The 18,647-nt window shown below is 48.3% G+C and overlaps 1 protein-coding gene across 2 annotated transcripts; it reads left to right on the forward strand.

Annotated features, from left to right (window-relative positions):
• Positions 1-404: 404 nt before the first annotated feature.
• Positions 405-18,643, forward strand: Ddx27 (DEAD-box helicase 27). Of its 2 annotated transcripts, XM_015479425.2 has the most exons (21): positions 405-561; positions 1,577-1,723; positions 2,342-2,401; positions 2,623-2,803; positions 3,269-3,312; positions 3,401-3,487; positions 4,273-4,378; positions 8,039-8,212; positions 9,202-9,352; positions 10,678-10,777; positions 10,926-11,067; positions 12,339-12,492; positions 13,182-13,263; positions 13,357-13,534; positions 14,740-14,846; positions 14,966-15,068; positions 16,538-16,632; positions 16,724-16,847; positions 17,220-17,307; positions 18,167-18,241; positions 18,378-18,643. In XM_015479425.2, the coding sequence occupies exons 1-21, from the start codon at positions 469-471 to the stop codon at positions 18,394-18,396; spliced, it is 2,310 nt and encodes a 769-aa protein (XP_015334911.1). In that variant the 5' UTR covers positions 405-468; the 3' UTR covers positions 18,397-18,643. The 2 variants fall into 2 exon arrangements, with proteins under 2 accessions (XP_015334911.1, XP_048666787.1); XM_048810830.1 differs by lacking the exon at positions 405-561 and having other exon boundaries at positions 1,584-1,723; positions 3,229-3,312.
• The last annotated feature ends 4 nt before the right edge of the window (positions 18,644-18,647 follow it).

Consider the following 18,647-nt stretch of genomic DNA (forward strand, 5'->3'; position numbering starts at 1 on the left):
TTTTTTTTTTTTTTTTTTTTTTTTTTTTTTTTAATGAAAGTAAATGTTTACTGTGGGTGAAAAATCTAAGGAAAAAAATCACTTAGAATTCTATTACCCAGGGATAATAACGGCTAATCGTTTGCTGTACTTTCTGCCACAATTTTTTGTCCAAAAATACAGACATATACAGCTTATCAAACACTTCTTTGGAAGTTTTCCTTCAAGTCTCGCACCCTCCTCAAAGAATCCCATATTTTCTGAGAACACAGACAATGGAATTTTATTTACACCAAGGCCCGCCCCTTGATTTCATCATACAAGCCACGCCCCCACAGCCGTGTGCGCGCTGAGCTCGGGAAATGAAGCCACGTGGGCGGGCCTTCCTCGAACGGAAGTGACGTATGGCACATGCGCGGTGTCGATGAGAAGACTGCGGAAGAGTAAGGGCCTGCTCGGCTCGTCACCGGAAGTGGCTGCTGCTTCAGCATGCTGGCGGAGCTCGGTTTGATCGGGACCATAGGCGAAGATGACGAGGTGCCGGTGGAGCCCGAGTCTGACTCCGGAGACGAGGAGGAGGAGGTAAGAGCCGGCGGGGGGTGGGGGCGCGGCTGGGTCAGGGTGCAGACCCTCGGGAGTCCTTGATATCTTCCCTTCCCTGTGATTCCTAGGTCACTGTCCCTGGAATCCTCAGCATCCCCTGGGGGAGGGTCTCACTCGGACCCCGGGATCTTCCTCAGTTTGCTCGCTATTAGCTTTTCCCCACCTCTGCTGTTGGCCGTGCCATTATGTGTCGCTTTGCTGAACTTAATATCCGTTCAATGACCTGGTATTTAATTCAGGCCCTGGGTAATAGAGATCCAGAGGTGAAATCAGTCTTGGTTCCTGCGCAGGGAGCAATGTTATCCATCCATTCATCTGTTCATCAAGCCACTAATTGACTACGTACATGTGCTAGACGTGGTGTTTAACTTTGGGGACCGCAGTGAACCGAGATGGGCGCTGACGCCTGCGTTGAGGTGGGATGATTTACAGACCGTGAGCACAAAGAAGGTGCTTAGGGTTCAGAGACTCACCCAGGTGTTTCCCTCTGCAGAGACTCACCTGCCTACTTGACACCGCCTTTTGTACGTCCCACGACTTTTACAGATTCATCTCCTACAAGGCCCAGTTTCTGGTTTACCTCAGCTTCCTATCCTGCCAGAAGGCTTGGAGTCATTCTTGACAGCTTCTTCCTTCTCTCCCCATTTCTCCCACACCCCAGCCCCTGGCATCCACCTTTCCATTCTCTGTTTCTGTGAGTTCGAGGTTTCTGGTTTCCATGTGCATTCTCATATGGTAGGTGTGGTTTTTGCACAGGTACCTTGGGATGAAGCTTGTTAATTGTGTCGATCAGATTTTCTTCAAACCTACTCACTTTTTGGTCGTCTTGAGCTGTCAGTTACTGTGAGAGGTGTCTTGAAAATTGTAGCTTGGTTGGTTTCTAACTCTATTTTAGCCTTGTATGTTTCTACTTTCTTATTGGACATCCTACCTTCCTTCTTCCTTTCCTACTATTCTTTCATCTCACCTCACAATCACCCTGTCCTCTTCCCAGGGGCCCATTGTGCTGGGCCGAAAGCAGAAGGCCTCGCAGAAGAACCGCAGTGCCGATTTCAACCCTGACTTCGTTTTCACTGAGAAGGAGGGGATGCATGATGGCAGCTGGGCCCTGGCTGATGTCATGAGCCAGCTCAAGAAGAAGGTGAGATGGACAGTCACAGGCAGCTCCAGACAGTGGGTCTTGGGACTAGCCCGACATCACAGCCTCTTGCCCTGTTGACATTCAGCAGGTACCAGAATCCTGTGAAATGTATGGTATAGTTTTGATGGGATGGGGAACGGAAATCACAGGGGACCTATAGTCTTGATTAATACTAAAGTATAAGATATTGCAAAATGGATTGATTGCAGGCTAGTTACAAACATAAATCTATAGTTAACGTTTAGAAGTATCAAAAATATTTCTTTTCTTATAAGATTTACGTGACAGCTTTTTCTGGAATGGGGGGTAATGAACTCAGACGTATTAAGACATACGCTCTTGATTTTGTAGTGCTCATCTGTACTCCCATTTGCTCAGGAGGCTGAGGTGGGAGGATCCTTGAGCCTCAGAGTTCAAAGCCAACCTGGGCAACATAGGTCCCATTTTTTACAGAAAATCTGGTAACAGCAGCCCAATGGTTTAGGAGCACCCAACATTACAAATCTTGTTTGACTTAAAAAATTTACAGAGCTATGTTTAAGACCTGACCTTCGGAAACCTTGCTTGATATCTCTCCTACATGCATATTTCTTTTTTTCTCTTTATTTTTATCTGCAGAGGGCAGCCACTACCTTAGATGAGAAGATTGAGAAAGTGCGAAAGAAAAGGAAAACGGAGGTGAGACAGGAGCCACTTGTCACCTTTCCCCAGCCGTCCTGTGAGCCTGGCTTTGCCTGTCTCTTTAAGCCTGGGTTGGGGTGCAGCGTGCAGGGCTCTTAGGGCTGTGCACAGAGGAGCCCCGCAGTGTCTGCCCAGACTCCAGACTCAGTATTGCCCCTTTAGAGTCTGAATTTCCTGAAACTTGTAATCACTCTTGCTTTCTTCTCTTTATCCCCCAGGACAAAGAAGCCAAGGCCGGGAAATTGGAGGAGAAGGAAGCTAAGGTGGGCCCGGAGCCCGAGGAGCCGGGGGACCCGGAGCAGGGGGACCTGGCGGGGACAGAGGAGGAGGCAGGCTCGGCAGAGGAGGAGTCTGAGAGCGAGTACTCGGCAGCCGAGGGGGATATCCTTACCAAAGCAGGTGTGCGTGGTGGCAGGTTGGTCCCTGCGCCCTGGGGCACTTCCTCCTTAGGTTTCAGGGTCACTTTGGGATTTTGCTGCGGCTTCCTCTTTCCCCATCTGCAGTCCTACACAGCTGCCAGCTGCCTCTGTGACTCAGACTTAATTTAAGGTGACCACGTCATGGGGTTCACCCAGATAGCCCAGGAGTATCTTGGGCAGAACTTTGTGCGGAGGTGTCACCATGTGTGGAGAGGACACGGTGTGGGCAGCCTGGGCCACACCTGCCAGGTTCCCTTCCTGCCTGACCGTAGCGAGTCACTTCATCACACTGCCACCTGGGGTCCTCATGTTTGAAGTGGGGCTGGTGGCAGAAGCCCCCTGTGTCCGGTTGGGTGAGGCCGGTGAGGCGGTCACAGCGTGCTGAGGACATCGCGGGCGATGCAGGTGCTGGCTCCGCTGTGCTCAGCAGGCGTCCTCTCTGTAGATACACTCAAAGTGAAGGAGCGAAGGAAGAAGAAGAAGGGACAGGTGAGCGTGGGCTTGGGGCCCGGGCAGCCGTGAGGTCGTTGGGTTTTCATGGGTCCCGTTTGCTGAACTGTCGTCGTCTTCCGTGTAGGAAGCAGGAGGCTTCTTTGAGGATGCATCGCAGTATGATGAAAACCTCTCCTTCCAGGACATGAACCTGTCCCGGCCGCTTCTGAAGGTAGTGGCTTCTTTGGGCAGCTGGGTGGATCCTTACAGCAGCCCAGGTGGGCTCCTTGCTGCCCCTCTCTGTCCCTCAGTGGCACCCACTTTAACTTGGGGAAAAAGCCAAATTCCTTATATTGTCCTGTAAGGCTCCACCCTCCCTGTCCCCTCTGTGGCTTGGCACTCATCATTCTCCGGCCTCACTGCCCTCGCTCGGCCAGAGAGCCTCTTCCTCGGGGCCTTTGCACTTGCTGTTCCCCTCCTTGCAAGACTTCTCCCAGAGGTCTGTTGCGGTTCTCCCTCACCCCCTCAGCGTTGGCCGAGACCCCTGTGCACCCACCTCTCTGTGTCTTCCTAGGACTGTGTTTGTCTTTTTGTCTGTTCCTTTTTCCCAGGTTGTGAGTTTCCTCAGGGAGGGGTGGTTTTGTTTCATTTGTTTGGTTTGGTACCAGGGATTGAACTCAGGGCTGCTCTACCACTGAGTACATCCCAAGCCCTTTTTATTTGTTGTTTTCAGAGAGACTCTCAAAGTTCTTTCCAGTCTTGTTAAGTTGCGGAAGCTGGCCTCGAGCTTATGTTCTCCCTGCTTCAGCCTCCTGAGTTGCACCTGGCTCCTGGGCCAGTTTTGTGTTTTCTATTGTTTATGGATGCGTCCTCCCTGGCTAGCGCAGCACCGCCTGCAGGCCCTCAGTCCTGTGTGGAATGAGTGTCCTGGAGGGTCTTGTTTGCAAACCTGTTTGTTTTCTGCTGAGACTCCTCTTTGCTCCCCTGCCTGGTCTGACTCTGTTTCCTTCTCTTCAGGCCATTACAGCCATGGGCTTCAAGCAGCCCACCCCGATCCAGAAGGCGTGCATTCCTGTGGGTCTCTTGGGGAAGGACATCTGTGCCTGTGCAGCCACTGGGACAGGTGAAAGGATGGGGACTTGGGGTGGTGGAAGAGCATGTTACACCCCAAATAGGGCTTTAGTTGACTTCACAAGCTGGCTTGCTAAATGTGCTTGGATTTCTTAACTATATACAAAGTCTACAGAAATTCATGTTCAGTGGGTAATGTTAATGGCTTTTGCAGGTGTGGAGGAATTTTGAGTTGATGAGTTTCCATTTTGTCTTCATAGCTGCATTTTATAGAATGTTGAGTTTGTTTCTGGCACCTCCCCCTCAAGGGGACAGTAGCTGGAGGGAACCTGAGGAAACAGGAAGGGTTCTCTGTGGTGGGGTGAGACACAAGAGAGTGCCACACAGCCTGCACTGCCAGTCCCAGAGGCATGTGCATGTGGGAGACCAGGTATCTCTGCCTTGGACCTCCTAGAAGGTCACCTCTGTGTCCCAGCTCCCTACAGTCACAGCAAGGAGCAGAGGGAAAAGCAGGTTGAATAGTCCAGTCCTTAAGATGCCGCAAAGAAGACAAAATCATCTACTACAAATCAGTAGTCTCAGGACTAGGACAGCTGGCAAGTCAGCCTGTGCCTGGGAGCCCGCCTTCCTCTGACCCCCAGGGGGTGGGCCAGAGAGCCTCAGTGCTCTCTTCAGGGCACAAGTGACATGACAGGGGGCAGAGTATGCTCAGCACCTTCCGGGGCACTCTTTGCAGTGTTTGGTCCCTTCTCTCAAACCACATAGCCAGCGATGGGGAGCTAACAGGTGCCACGTCGCACTCTTAAGTTTTGTTAGACTTCTGACTCTTTCTCATTTTTTTTTTCTGTGACAAATTGAGAATTGTCATAGTTTATTCACATGCTCTTTTTGGAGGCGGTTTGGCAATATATGGATTCACTCTTCAAAGTGTTAAAAGAGTTTTTAGTTATCTATACTAATTTACACTAAAAATTAAAGATGTGTAAGCAGAGATCGAGAAGACTGGCTCACTTCAGTATTGTGAACATGGGACAAAATCATGGTTTTAGGGACGATGGTTTGTAATAATTAGCTTCTTTAATTTCTACAACATTTCTCTTTTTGTAATGATTCAAATGCAAATATACTGGGAAGAGGGACAGTAAAAAGCTCCCCCATCTGCCCCATTTGCATCTCCCCCACTAATGTGTTTTGCCACCAGATACTCCAGAGTGTTTGCATTTTTCTTGGCAAATGCAGATGCAGTTGAATACATTTAACTTAAGTGCAGTTCACAGAGCTGCACCAGCATGTGCCACGGCCCAAGGTAGCGGACTACATGTGACTGCCTGTGGCCTTTCTCACTACATGGGTAATCTTGGATGTTTTTCCTGCCAGTCCATGTGCACCCACAGGGTGTTCCTTTGATTGTGTCTTGTGGCAGCTTTTATGTTTGCTAATTTTCATTTACTGCTTTTTCAATTGAGTATAACTTATATATTGTAAAACTCACATATTGCATCCAAAGTATATAGCTTGATGATTTTTTTTTTTTTTTTTTGGCACCAGGGATTGAACCCAGAGCCACTTAACCACCGGGGACTACATTCATGGCCCTTTTTTGTATTTTATTTAGAAACAGGGTCTTGCTGAATTGCTGAGAGCCTTACTAAGGGCTGAGGCTGGCTTTGAACTTGCAATCCTCCTGCCTGAGTGTTGGGATTATAGGTGTGCACCACTGCACCTGGCAGCTTGGTGAATTTTTATATATGCCTATACATTGGTGATCTACTTGTATGTTTTATTTTATTTATTTATTTTTTTAGTTGTAGATGGACGCAATATCTTTATTTTTTTATTTATTTTTAATTGGTGCTGAGAATCGAACCCAGTGCCTCATACATGCTTGGTAAGTGCTCTACCACTGAGCCCCAGCCCCAGCCCTATATTTTATTTTATTTTAAAATATTTTTAGGTGTAGATGGACACAACACAATGTCTTTATTTTTATGTGGTGCTGAGGATCGAACCCGGGTCCCACCCGTGCTAGGCGAGCGCTCTACTGCTGAGCGACAATCCCAGCCCCATATTTTATTTTTTAAAAATATTTTTTAGTTATAGGTGGATACAATATCTTTATTTTTATGTGATGCTAAGGACTGAACCCAGTGCCTCACGTATGCTAGGTGAGCGCTCTACCTCTGAGCTACAACCCCAGCCCTACTTGTATATTTTAAATGTTTACACGTAGCAAATCATCCTCATTATCATCATCATTTGTGGTACTAGAGTTAAACCCAGGGGTATGTAATCTCAAAGGGCCTTGTTGAGTTGCTGAGGGTGTCCTTGAACTTGCAGTCCTTATGCCTCAGCCTCCTGAGTTGCTGGGATTACAGGAATGTGCCACCCCACCAAGCACAAATCAATTTTTTTAAAAATTATTTATTTCTTTCATAATGACAAATTAATATTTTTAACTGATATTAAGAGATACCAACACAATTCAGAGGGTAAAGAATTAAAAAAAAAAAAGGGGCTGGGGTTGTGGCTCAGTGGTAGAGCGCTTGCCTAGCATGTGCAAGGCCCTGTGTTCGATCCTCAGCACCACATAAAAATAAATAAAGTAAAAGGTATTGTGTCCATCTACAACTTAAAAAAAAATATATTAAAAAAAAATTAAGAATTTATTTTTTTTTTGGTACTAAGTATTGAATCTGAGGTCTTGCATATGTTAAATACTTTATCTACCACTGAGTTAATATCTCTAGAAGTGGATTAAAAAATTATAACTTTGTTACTGTAGATCAGCAGGAAGTAGCAAAAATAAAGAAGTGAGTCCCTTGAATCCTTCACCCAGTGGTAACATTCTAAGTTACTGTAGGTCAATATCATAACCAGGAAATCGGTGTTGATACAGTTGTGTTAGGTAGAGCTTGTTTAGTTTGTCTGAGGCAGTAGAGGAGGTCTAGGCTAGTTCTGGGTCACAGGTGTCAAGGGGTCAGGTGGAGGTTGTCTTTCTTTAATCCTACCTAGTACCTCCTGGCCCTGCCCTGATAAGCCCTTCATGGGATCAGAGAATTTATATAAAAGGAATGTTCATCACTTCATTGTGTATTAGTGAAAAGCAACCAAAACATCCAACTATAAGGATCAGTTAATTTATAGTAGAGATACTCATATGCTAGGATGCTATGCAACCATTTAAAAAAAAATAAAGAATATTTTTTAAAAGGGAGGGTTGGGGATGTGGCTCAGAGGTAGAACGCTTGCCTAGAATGTATGAGGCTCCAATACGCAAAAAACCAACCAAACAAAAAACCAAAAACAACTCAAGAAAATAGTTTACCTGGGGCTGTGGCTGTGGCTCTGGTGGTAGCGTGCTCGCCTAGCATGTGTGAGGCACTGGGTTCGATTCTTAGCACCACATAAAAATAAAATAAAGATATTGTGTCCACCTGAAACTAAAAAAAATATATATTAAAAAAAAAGAAAATAGTTTACCTGAATTCTGAGTAATTTTCAATTTTATTTATTTTATTCTTTATTTTCATGCTTTTTTGACATTTCCTATGTAGTTTTATAAGACCATATAGTTTGAAAGCCAAAAAAAAAAAAACTTTTTTAAGTTATTTTATGTTCCTCTGCCCGGACTTACAGATTTTCTGTACTTGGCAAAAAACCTAAACATGGAGGGAACCAAACCTGTTCTTGTTTCCCTGCTGTCTCCCTCTAGGTAAAACAGCAGCTTTTGCTCTGCCTGTCTTGGAGCGTCTGATCTACAAGCCCCACCAGGGCCCTGTGACCCGTGTGTTGGTGCTGGTTCCCACCCGGGAGCTGGGCATCCAGGTGCACTCCGTCACCAAGCAGCTGGCCCAGTTCTGTAACATCACCACCTGTCTGGCTGTGGGTGAGTCGGGGTGGGTGCCAGTTCCTGGGACCTGTGATGTGGTGGAAGGTGGATGTGGCTCACTCTGTGGGAGCAGGGGCTAGGAAAGGCCTTTATGTTCCCTTGAGTCCACTTAAAAATTGGCTGATGTGGGGCTGGGGATGTGGCTCAAGAGGTAGTGCGCTCTCCTGGCATGCATGCGGCCCGGGTTTGATCCTCAGCACCACATACCAACAAAGATGTTGTGTCCGCCAAAAACTAAATATTAAAAAAAAAATTCTCTCTCTTTCTCTCTCTGTTTCTTAAAAAAAAAAATTGGCTGATGTGTTTTCGTAGTACTGGTACTGGGGAGGGGAGAGAGTTCATTGAGACTTAACTATTCTTAAAGAATGAAACTTCAAAATTATGAATTTTTTTTTTTTTTTGGTATTAAACAACTTTAGGGAATAATTTCTGCTTAGCATGAATGTTGAGTCAAATATTATTTGGGGCAGGGTTTCCCTGATAAAGTTACTTGAGAGCTGGGGCTGCAGCTCAGGGACAGAGTGCTTGCCTAGCACTTGTGAGCACTGGGTTCCATCTTTAGCTTTGCATAAAAATAAACAAAGGCATGCTGTCCATCGACAGCCACATACAAAAGTTACATGAGAGTGTCATGCAGCCTTCAGTGTACCCTCCTTATGCAATTGGAAGTCAGAGGTGATCTCTGTCCTCACATGTGAAGACGTCATCGGTTTTTACCGGGCCTCTTTCAGTCCTGGGATGTTCCAGTCATTCTATCTGGAAATGCTGTTGTGTTGTCACCTGTTCGGATTTTTCACTCCGTCTAATGTAATTAAATAATATGTCTGTCCCAGTGTGTTGCATCCATGTGGGCAAGGCCCCCGTTAGTCTTGCTCGTAGCTCTTTCCTATTCATCTGACATGAGACAAAGGCAGGTGGCTGGTGTTCTTAGAACACAGGTGACTGACTGGCTGACCTGGCTATCTGGTGTGTCTCTCTGCTTGCAGGTGGCTTGGATGTAAAGTCTCAGGAAGCAGCTCTTCGGGCAGCACCTGACATCCTCATTGCCACCCCGGGTCGGCTGATTGATCACCTCCACAACTGCCCTTCCTTCCACCTGAGCAGCATTGAGGTGCTCATCCTGGATGAGGCTGACAGGTGAGCCCTGAGGGTGCCGCCCGGGTACTCTGAGCTGCCACCCTGCATTATTCTATAGGGCCTTCAGCTAAGTGGAGACACCCCTTCACCCACCCACGTGGGCCTCTGTTGGTGCGTGGTCCAGATTTTTCTGCTTTCTCCTTTCTTTCTGTAATAGTAATGGTTAGGAGGTGACGTCAGTCACATGTGGGCTCTGCTGCTCCTAACTGAGATCTGGGGATGTTGCACACGGGTTCAGGAGTAGTGTCCCCATCATGGTGAGTGGTGCAGGGGTAATACAGGGATGGGCTGTGCGTGGTGGCTTCAGTAGGCATCTCCCTGGCTGTGGTGGGACCCCTTCTTGTCCCTCCGTCCCTCCTCTTTCTCTCACAAGTGTCCTATCTGCTCACCTCTTTCCTTCATGCCTGAGCCAGGTGAGCTGGGCTGATGGCACAGCGGGCAAGGGGCATGCTGAGGTGTCCTCTCACGTTGAAGTGTCTCAGAACTAGCAGGCCTGGGAGCATCTGACCCTGCATGTGCTTGCTTGGTCCTTGGCTCCTCTCATTTTCACACCAGCGACACCAAGTAAACTCGTCAGCTCCCCGCTGTGGGGCTCTCAGTGCTGTCCGTCAGGGTGGAACCGTCTCCTCCGCCTCCTTCAGGTTTCTGGTTCTGTGAGAGAGAAGGGCATGACCTCACCTAGCCCCCAAACCAGTGGGGGTTTCTCTGAATCCAGTCAGTCACCTGGAGATAGCTAGACAAACCCAGAGGGTGAACGAGGCTGAGGGGACGTCCTGGGTGAAGGAAGCCTCAAAAGACACGACAGCCAGCTGCAATACGGAAACTCTGGCTCTCAGACTCAAATACAGGCGGCTGTAAACTCACCGAGGGCAAGAGGAGGTGGGATGGAGGGAGGGGAGAGGGTCAGGTGTCCCCAGCACAGTGGAGAGACGGCCTCTCGAAGCCTCCTGATGCACAGCCCGTCTCTGCATTTCAGTTGAGGACATCTGAAAGTGGCCTGTACTTCACATGACACTCAAACACTGCCATGTCTTGATTGTGACGGGTTATGTGGGACAAGGTCATTGTCCTTACTGTGTGTTGGAATGTTTGGGGTCATGAGAGACTTACTGGTATATAGTTTAGTAACAAAAAAAGAGACATGAGGCAGATGTTGCATGATGATAATTCTTAGTGAATCTTGGTTAAAGGGTAAAATAACAATAAATTAATTCTAAACACAACCAGGGGCAGCCAAACCTCAGCCTGCGTGGTAGTCTGTGACTCGCTGTGACAGAAGCGTGTTCCCCAGTGTCATGTCATATCCTTTCTCTCTCTGCCCCAAGGATGCTGGATGAGTACTTTGAGGAACAGATGAAGGAGATCATCCGAATGTGCTCCCACCACCGCCAGACCATGCTCTTCTCAGCCACTATGACAGATGAGGTGGGCCAAGGGGCTTCTCCATGGCGGGTCTGCACAGGGGGCCATGCAGAGGACCCTGCTGGGCTTGAGGGGCTGCGTGGGTGTGCGTTGTTGCTGCCTTCCCACCTCCTCGCGGGAAGCTGAGCGCCCTTGGCTCTGTGCTCGGCAGGTGAAGGATCTGGCTTCTGTCTCCTTGAAGAACCCTGTCCGGGTGTTTGTGAACAGCAACACGGATGTGGCTCCCTTCCTACGGCAGGAGTTTATTCGCATCCGGCCTAATCGGGAAGGGGACCGGGAAGCCATCGTGGCAGGTGAAGGCCCAGGGCTGGGCAGGCTGGGTGCTCAGCTCCTCGGGCCTCCTGGGCGTCCACCCGAAGCATTTGGGTTTTGCCTTCTTGCTCCTCCGTCTGTTTTCCCCTCAATCAGAGCCACTCCGCTGTCCATCCATCTTTATCACCATGCTGGCCTCACCCAGCTCCTCCCTCCGTCCATCTTTGTGTCCTCCTGGGCTCCTGACCACTTGCCACCAATTGCTGCTCTGTTTTTGTGTGTGTGAGTGGTGCTGGGGATTGAACCTTGTCATGCGAGGCAAGCACTTTACCAGCTGAGTTGTGTCCCCAGCCTCAGTTGCCACTCTGGCTTCTTAATGCAGACACCACTGTGTGTTGCCTGGATTGTTGCTGCAGCCTCTTAATTTCCTCTTCCTGCTTCCTGTTGGCTATTCATAATTCATTCTTCCCTCTGCAGAACAGTTTGTTTTTTTAATTTATTAATTTTTTAAAAAAAATTATACATGGACACAATATCTTTATTTGTTTATTTATTTTTATTTTATTTTATTTTTTTTTAAAGAGAGAGGGAGAGAATTTTTAATGTTTATTTTTTAGTTTTCGGCGGACACAACATCTTTGTTTGTATGTGGTGCTGAGGATCGAACCTGGGCCGCACGCATGCCAGGCGAGCGCGCTACCGCTTAAGCCACATCCCCAGCCCCTTTATTTGTTTATTTATTTTCATGTGGTGCTGAGGCTCAAACCCAGTGCCTCACATGTGTGAGGCAAGCGCTCTGCCACTGAGCCCCAGCCCAGCCCCTGCTGAACAGTTCTTTACAAAAGAATACCTGCTCCCGTTACCTCCTTACTGAACAGACACCCTGGGTGTGGCAGGTCCCGTTGCTCTTATGGAAATCCAGACTCCCTAGTGAACCCCTCCGGACCCTCGAGGGCCACATCTGCCGGCTTGGGCCCACTCATCCCCCATGCTCGTTCTGACCTCCAGGACGTGACGTTGCTCTTTCTTCAGCCTGGCATCCCTGTCCTCATGGGATAGTCTGCCTTGTCATTCAGCCTCAGTCACCCCTCCAGGAGGTCAACTCTAACGCTGCTCTGCCACCCTCCCTTTACTCTTTCTCCCGTGACATTTATCACCCTGGGGAATTAGTTCCTGTCTGCCTTGGCCTGTGAGTTCACCCGGCAGGGACCGTGCCTATGCCCCTGTGCTGCACACCAGGCTCATTCTCAGGTGAGGGAGGCGCGTTGCGCAGCAGCCCCCACACGGTGCCGGCTCACTCTTCTCCCTCCAGCTCTGTTGACGAGAACCTTCACCGACCATGTGATGCTCTTCACCCAGACCAAGAAGCAGGCCCACCGCATGCACATCCTCCTGGGGCTTCTGGGGCTGCAGGTGGGCGAACTCCACGGCAACCTGTCCCAGACCCAGCGGCTGGAGGCCCTCCGGTATGGTTCCCATGTCAGCTCCCTTTCCTCCTTGGGCTGATCAGAGAGGGTTCTCTGCATCTGACAGAGAACCTGGAAACAGGATCCAGAAGGTTATGTTAGAGCAGCAGCAGGGGCAGATGGCACAATGCCCTGCTTAACAATTTTTAATCTAAACTGAGCTTGCTGGTGCTACCTGTCGTCCCAGCTACTCAGGAGCTGAGGCAGGAGCATCACCTGAGCCCAGGAATTTTGAGAGCAGCCTGGACCACGTAGCCTTAAAAAAGCAAAGTAAAGCAAAGACTTGGAGCACTGTCAGGTCATGTGTTAGCTGCACTGATTCTCACAGAACAGAGTCGAACCCGCCACTGTTCTTCACAGGGTGCTGGGAAGGGTTGTTACAGCAAATCTGATCTGAACAGAGATGTCTGCCTCACGGTTTCCTGTAGTCTAGCTTGTTGGTTCTCAAACTTGAATCTGGACAGGAATTAGTGCTTGAGACAGAACACAAATCTGCATGTCCCCATGTAGGCAGCTGTTAAGGGTGAGTGTAAGTGTCCACCGGCGACCTTTAGAATGTATCCCCTGCTGCTTGACTCCAGGATGCTCTGTGGTGACTTTCCCGTCCCTCTATTCTCTCTGCTTCTCGGGCTCCTGGGGAGCATTTCTGGGATAGGTATCTGAATAAGCATCTCTGTGGCTATTTCTAGGCGCTTTAAGGATGAACAGATTGATATCCTTGTGGCCACAGATGTGGCAGCCCGTGGACTTGACATTGAGGGAGTCAAAACGGTGAGAAGGTCCTATCATTTTTCTTCTTGCCCCACGGCAGCCCCACCCCCACTCCCATGCTGCAGGGTCTGACTGCCGATTCTGACCCTGCAGGTGATCAACTTCACGATGCCCAACACTATCAAGCACTACGTACACCGGGTGGGGCGGACTGCACGAGCTGGCAGGGCTGGGCGCTCGGTCTCTCTGGTGGGAGAGGAGGAGCGGAAGATGCTGAAGGAGATTGTGAAGGCCGCCAAGGCCCCTGTGAAGGCCCGTATTCTTCCCCAGGGTGAGGAGGCACAGCTGGAGCAGGGCAGGCAGAGAGTGGCTTCAGAGAGTGGTGCTCTGCAGTCAGGCCAGCTTGAGTCCCCACTCTGCCACCTCCTTGCTGAGTCCCTGGGCAGGTCTACCTCACTTCCCTGGGCTGTAGGCTTCTGTGTATAACAGGACATGATAGTAGGAATGAAAACATAGAGCCCGTTCATAGGGGTTTTCCTGATCTGTGGGGTCCTGTAAAGCCCACCCATCTTCTTCAAAAGTTACTTTTATTAATGTCACAGAAGTAGTATGTATTCATCATCTGGAATGAGTAAATAAATACAAATGTGTATGTCAAAGAGCTAGCTGGGGGGTTGGGGATGTGGCTCAAGCGGTAGCGCGCTCGCCTGGCATGCGTGTGGCCCGGGTTCGATCCTCAGCACCACATACAAAGATGTTGTGTCCGCCGAAAACTAAAAAATAAACATTAAAATTAAAAAAAAAAAAGAGCTAGCTGGGCACACGGGCGCATGCCTGTAAATGCCAGCAACACTGGAGGCTGAGGCAGGAGGATTGCAAGTTTGAGACCCTGTCTCAAAGTAAAAAAAGGGGCTGGGGACATAGCTTAGTAGCAGCAGCATCCCTGGGATCAGTCCCTGGTCCCACCTTGTGTGCCAGTGCCCGCCCCTCCACACTCCCGGTCACGGTGTCCTCTTGCTCATTTTCCTTCCGTGCAGTCAGCCTGGATCGCTGTTGAGTGGTGCTGTGTGCCCTGCTCCACTTCTGTTCCAGGCGCTGGGGTCAGAGCAGAGGACCAAACAGCTGATGTTCTGGTGGAGAAGTCAAAGATAAGCCAGTGGTTGATGCTGTGGAGAGGCGGGAGCGGCCCCTGCTCTAGCAGGCTGCTCAGGAAAGGCTGGCATTCTGCCGGGTCCTGGATAAGAATGGGGTGTTTTGTTTTTTCAGATGGGGGTCTTGCTATATTTCCCAGGCTGGCCCCAAACTCCTGAGCTCAAGCCATCCTCTCACCTCAGATCCCAAGTATTTGGGACTTCCATACAGGTTTTGTGTCACAGCTCCCTGCTCTCAGTGGGGATGTTAAGTAGAGAAATCATACATTAAAAAAAAATCACACTTTTCTGTCAGTAAATAGACCATCGGTTTTGTTTTCATTAGCTACATAGTATATTAATATTCACCCATATTTTAATGTCTTTTCTGTTCTCTCCCCTGGAGATGTCATCCTCAAATTCCGGGACAAGATTGAGAAAATGGAGAAAGACGTGTATGCCGTGCTGCAGCTGGAGGCAGAGGAGAGAGAGATGCAGCAGTCGGAAGCCCAGGTGCCCGCTTTCTCAGATGCTTGTCATCTGCCCCGAGTCTGGGAGGGTTGCTTGGAGCTGCCGTGCTGTGGATTCGCAGGCACAGCCCCAGGGCAGCTGCTCCCTCACTGTCTCCACAGATCAACACAGCAAAGCGGCTCTTGGAGAAGGGGAAGGAGGCAGTGGACAAAGAGCCTGAGAGGAGCTGGTTCCAGACCAAAGAAGAGAGGAAGAAGGAGAAAAGTAAGTGAGGGAGGCCCCCGCAGCTCCACTCCGAGGGTGTAGCAAGAGGACCTGAAAACAGGGCTCCAGCAGACGCCTATGCCGGCATTTTTTGAAGTGATATTCTGAACAGCCAAAAGGTGGGAATGGAGGTATCCATCAAAAGATGAATGGATGAACAAAGCGATGTGCACCTCCCACTCGCGCTGGAGGATCATTCAGCTGTAGGATGCGTGAAAATGTGTCCCATAGATGAACCTTGCAAACATGCTGAGTGAAATAATCCAGACACAAAGGACGAATACATGATTCCACTTAAATGAGGCACCTGGATAGACAAACGTCAAAGGCATAGAAGTCGCAGAGATCCTGGGGCCAGGAGGGTGGGAAGGGAGCAGCTTGCTGAGTGGCTTACAGAGCTGCTGCTTGGCATCGTGGTAGTGATCTGGAGTTTTGTGATCAGGTGGTTGTACAGCATTGTGATTGTAATTAATGCCACTAAGTTACATACTTCAGGATGGATGAAGTGGCAAATCTTATGTGATACATATTTTACAAAAAAACAAACAAAATTTTTCCAAAAAAGTAGATACTTGGTGTATAATTTAAAAACCAGCCAACCAACCCTACTCTACATTCTTTGCTTCTTTCACATATTTCATAGCTTGGGGCTCTTCTCATGTAGGCATATGCATAGCTGCTTTGTTTTTTTCTTTTTAGTGGCTGCGTGGGCTTTTATCGTGAGTAGATTATAATATAGTTAAGTAGTTTCTTATGGGAAGACATTGAGATTGTTTGCCACTTTCTGCCATTATGAACAAGTGATGTGAATAACCTCGTACGTTGGCCTTTCATAATTAAGCAAGTGCACTTGACTTGGAGAAATTTTTAAAGGTGGAATTATAGGTCAGAGTGTATGGTTATTTCTAATTCTGGTAGAAATTGCAAAATTACCCTTTATTTCTCGTTGTACCAGCAATTTCAGAAATATTGCCTTTATTTGATGGGACCAAAAAAAAAAAAAAAAGGTGTATATATGTTAAATTTTCATGTTAAAGATAGCGTTATATCAGTGGGAAGGTGTGGGTAGTTTATGGAACCAAACCTTCGTCTTTCCTAACAGGATAGTAGATAAGGAATGCCTTAAATGGATTAATAAAGAAATAGTAAACAAGAATGTTTTTTAGTGAGGTGGAAGAAATCATCATGCATTTTTCCTTGTCATTTTAAAAATTGTCATATACTAATTTAAAATAGGTGTGCTGGGGCTGAGGTTTGGCTCAGTGGTAGAGCACTTGCCCGGCATGTGTGAGGCATAGGGTCGATTCTCATGATGCCAAGCAGCAGCTCTGTAAGCCACTCAGCAAGCATATAAATAAAAGTCCATCAACGACTAAAAAGTACTTTAAATAAATAAAATAGGTGTGTTCTGCTTGTAATTTTAAAAATACAAAATGTTCCCTGAAACCTCATTTCTCTTCCCATTTCAGTTGCCAAGGCTCTGCAGGAGTTCGACTTGGCCTTAAGGGGAAAAAAGAGGAGGAAGAAGTTTATGAAGGATGCCAAGAAAAAGGGGGAGATGACAGTGAGTGACCTCCCTGCAGAGTCTGGTCCCACCACCTCTGGGGGTCGGAGTGCCCTGTCTGTTCTGCATTCACCCCTCCCTTTTCTCCCAGGCAGAGGAAAGGTCCCAGTTTGAAATCCTCAAGGCGCAGATGTTTGCTGAGCGACTGGCCAAGAGGAACCGCAGAGCCAAGCGGGCCAGGGCGATGCCTGAGGAGGAACCGGCGAGAGGCCCTGGTAGGTGGGGAGGATCCTTCCCTGTCTGTCGCCTGTTCTCATGATGGTCAAGGAGAAAATTTGAAGGATGATAGTAAGCCACATTTTTTGAATAACTGGTATGTACCAGGATATATAACTTTCCTGTATTGGCTTCACAGGGTGGAGTGACCCTTGGTTGGTGGGGAGAGCTAGGATTTGGACTCTGGCCTTTCAGAGTCTTCCGACTCTTCCCTGGATGCTACTTGGAGGAGTTGGTGAGGGTAGAAGGAAATGCACAGGGTCCTTAAATACAAGAGATCCACTGAACTTGAATTCATTACCCGGAGCTAAAGGGGGTTTAGGAGCTTGGGCCAAAGAGGACCATGTCTTGTTCATTCTTTTGGCGCACAGCCAAGAAGCAAAAGCCAAAGAAGAAATCTGTATTTGATGAAGAACTCACCAACACCAGCAAGAAGGCCCTGAAGCAGTATCGAGCTGGGTAAGGTTGTAAGTTATCATGGAGTCCTTGGTATTTTAGGGAAACTATGAATCTTTTGATTGTTTCTCCATTCCCAATTCTCACATAACCATAGCATTATAATATATGAACTTAGAGGTGCCTCTCTGTCCCCCACCCACCTAAAGCCCACCTGTTGATCCCAGGGTGAGAGCAGGAGCAGGGTTAAGGTACCACTGCTCCATAGTGCTGTGGCCCCCCTGCTTTGGAGGTGAGATGACTCGTTTTTGAGTTCAGAAAGAGTTATCTCAGGAGACTAACAAATCTTACCTTGTAGGATCAGTCCTATTAGAACCCCCCCCTAGGGGCTGGGGATGTGGCTCAAGCGGTAGCGCGCTCACCTGGCATGCGTGCGGCCCGGGTTCGATCCTCAGCACCACATACAAACAAAGATGTTGTGCCCGCCGAAAACTAAAAGATGAATATTAAAAAATTCTCTCTCACTCCTTCTCTCTCTCTCTGTGTGTGTGTGTGTCTCTCACACTCTCTTAAAAAAAAAAAGAAAAACGAACCCCCCCCCCCAGAAAAGAATCCATGGGTTTGCCCATGGGAATGGTTTGTCTGCCACTCTTCCCTGGGCTGCAGGCAGCTGGACTGCTTCCCAGGGAGTCTTAGTAGTCTAGTCACAGGTGAAGAAGGGCCTCCGCCAAGCTGGTCTTAAAGCTGGGCCTGACTTCCGGAAACGCATGTTGTCAGGTAGAAGGAGAAGGGCTTGGAACCCAGGCCCTGGAAACGCGGTCCTGGCAGTGCTGCTCTTCCTGTGGCGTGGAGGGGTGGGCACGAGACATCACCTTTGTGTCCGACAGCCTGCAGGTTCAGCTTTCCCTTCTCTCACTTGCAGCCCTTCCTTTGAAGAAAGGAAACAGTTGGGTTTGCCCCATCAGAGAAGAGGAGGAAACTTCAAATCCAAGTCCAGGTAAGCTGGGCATGGTGGCACATGGGTGTTGGAAGGCTGGAGACTGTGATTGTTTGGGGTTGAAAAACAAACCTTTTGTGGAAAACAAGCTGCTTCTTCCTTTTTCTGGTCTTAACCTGCTGATTTTCTTTAATAGATACAAGAGGAAGAAATAGCCATGGCAACCTGACGAAGTTTGCAGGGCGTCTTAATCTCTCCCTTCCCTGTGGGAAGTCATACTGGTTTGCTGGTTTTGTCTGTCTTTTCTCCATTTGTTTAAAAAAAAAGAAAAATTCTTAAAAAGCCTGTCATTTGTGTGTTAAAAAAAAAAAAAGTTGGACTGGGCACGTGGCTAGGTGGTAAAATGTTTGCCTAGCATGCATGAGGCCCTAGGTTCAATCCCCAGCACCCCCTGCCCCCCCACCCC

Source organism: Marmota marmota, unplaced genomic scaffold (genome assembly GCF_001458135.2).
Source record: "Marmota marmota marmota unplaced genomic scaffold, marMar, whole genome shotgun sequence".
Lineage (NCBI taxonomy): Eukaryota > Metazoa > Chordata > Mammalia > Rodentia > Sciuridae > Marmota > Marmota marmota.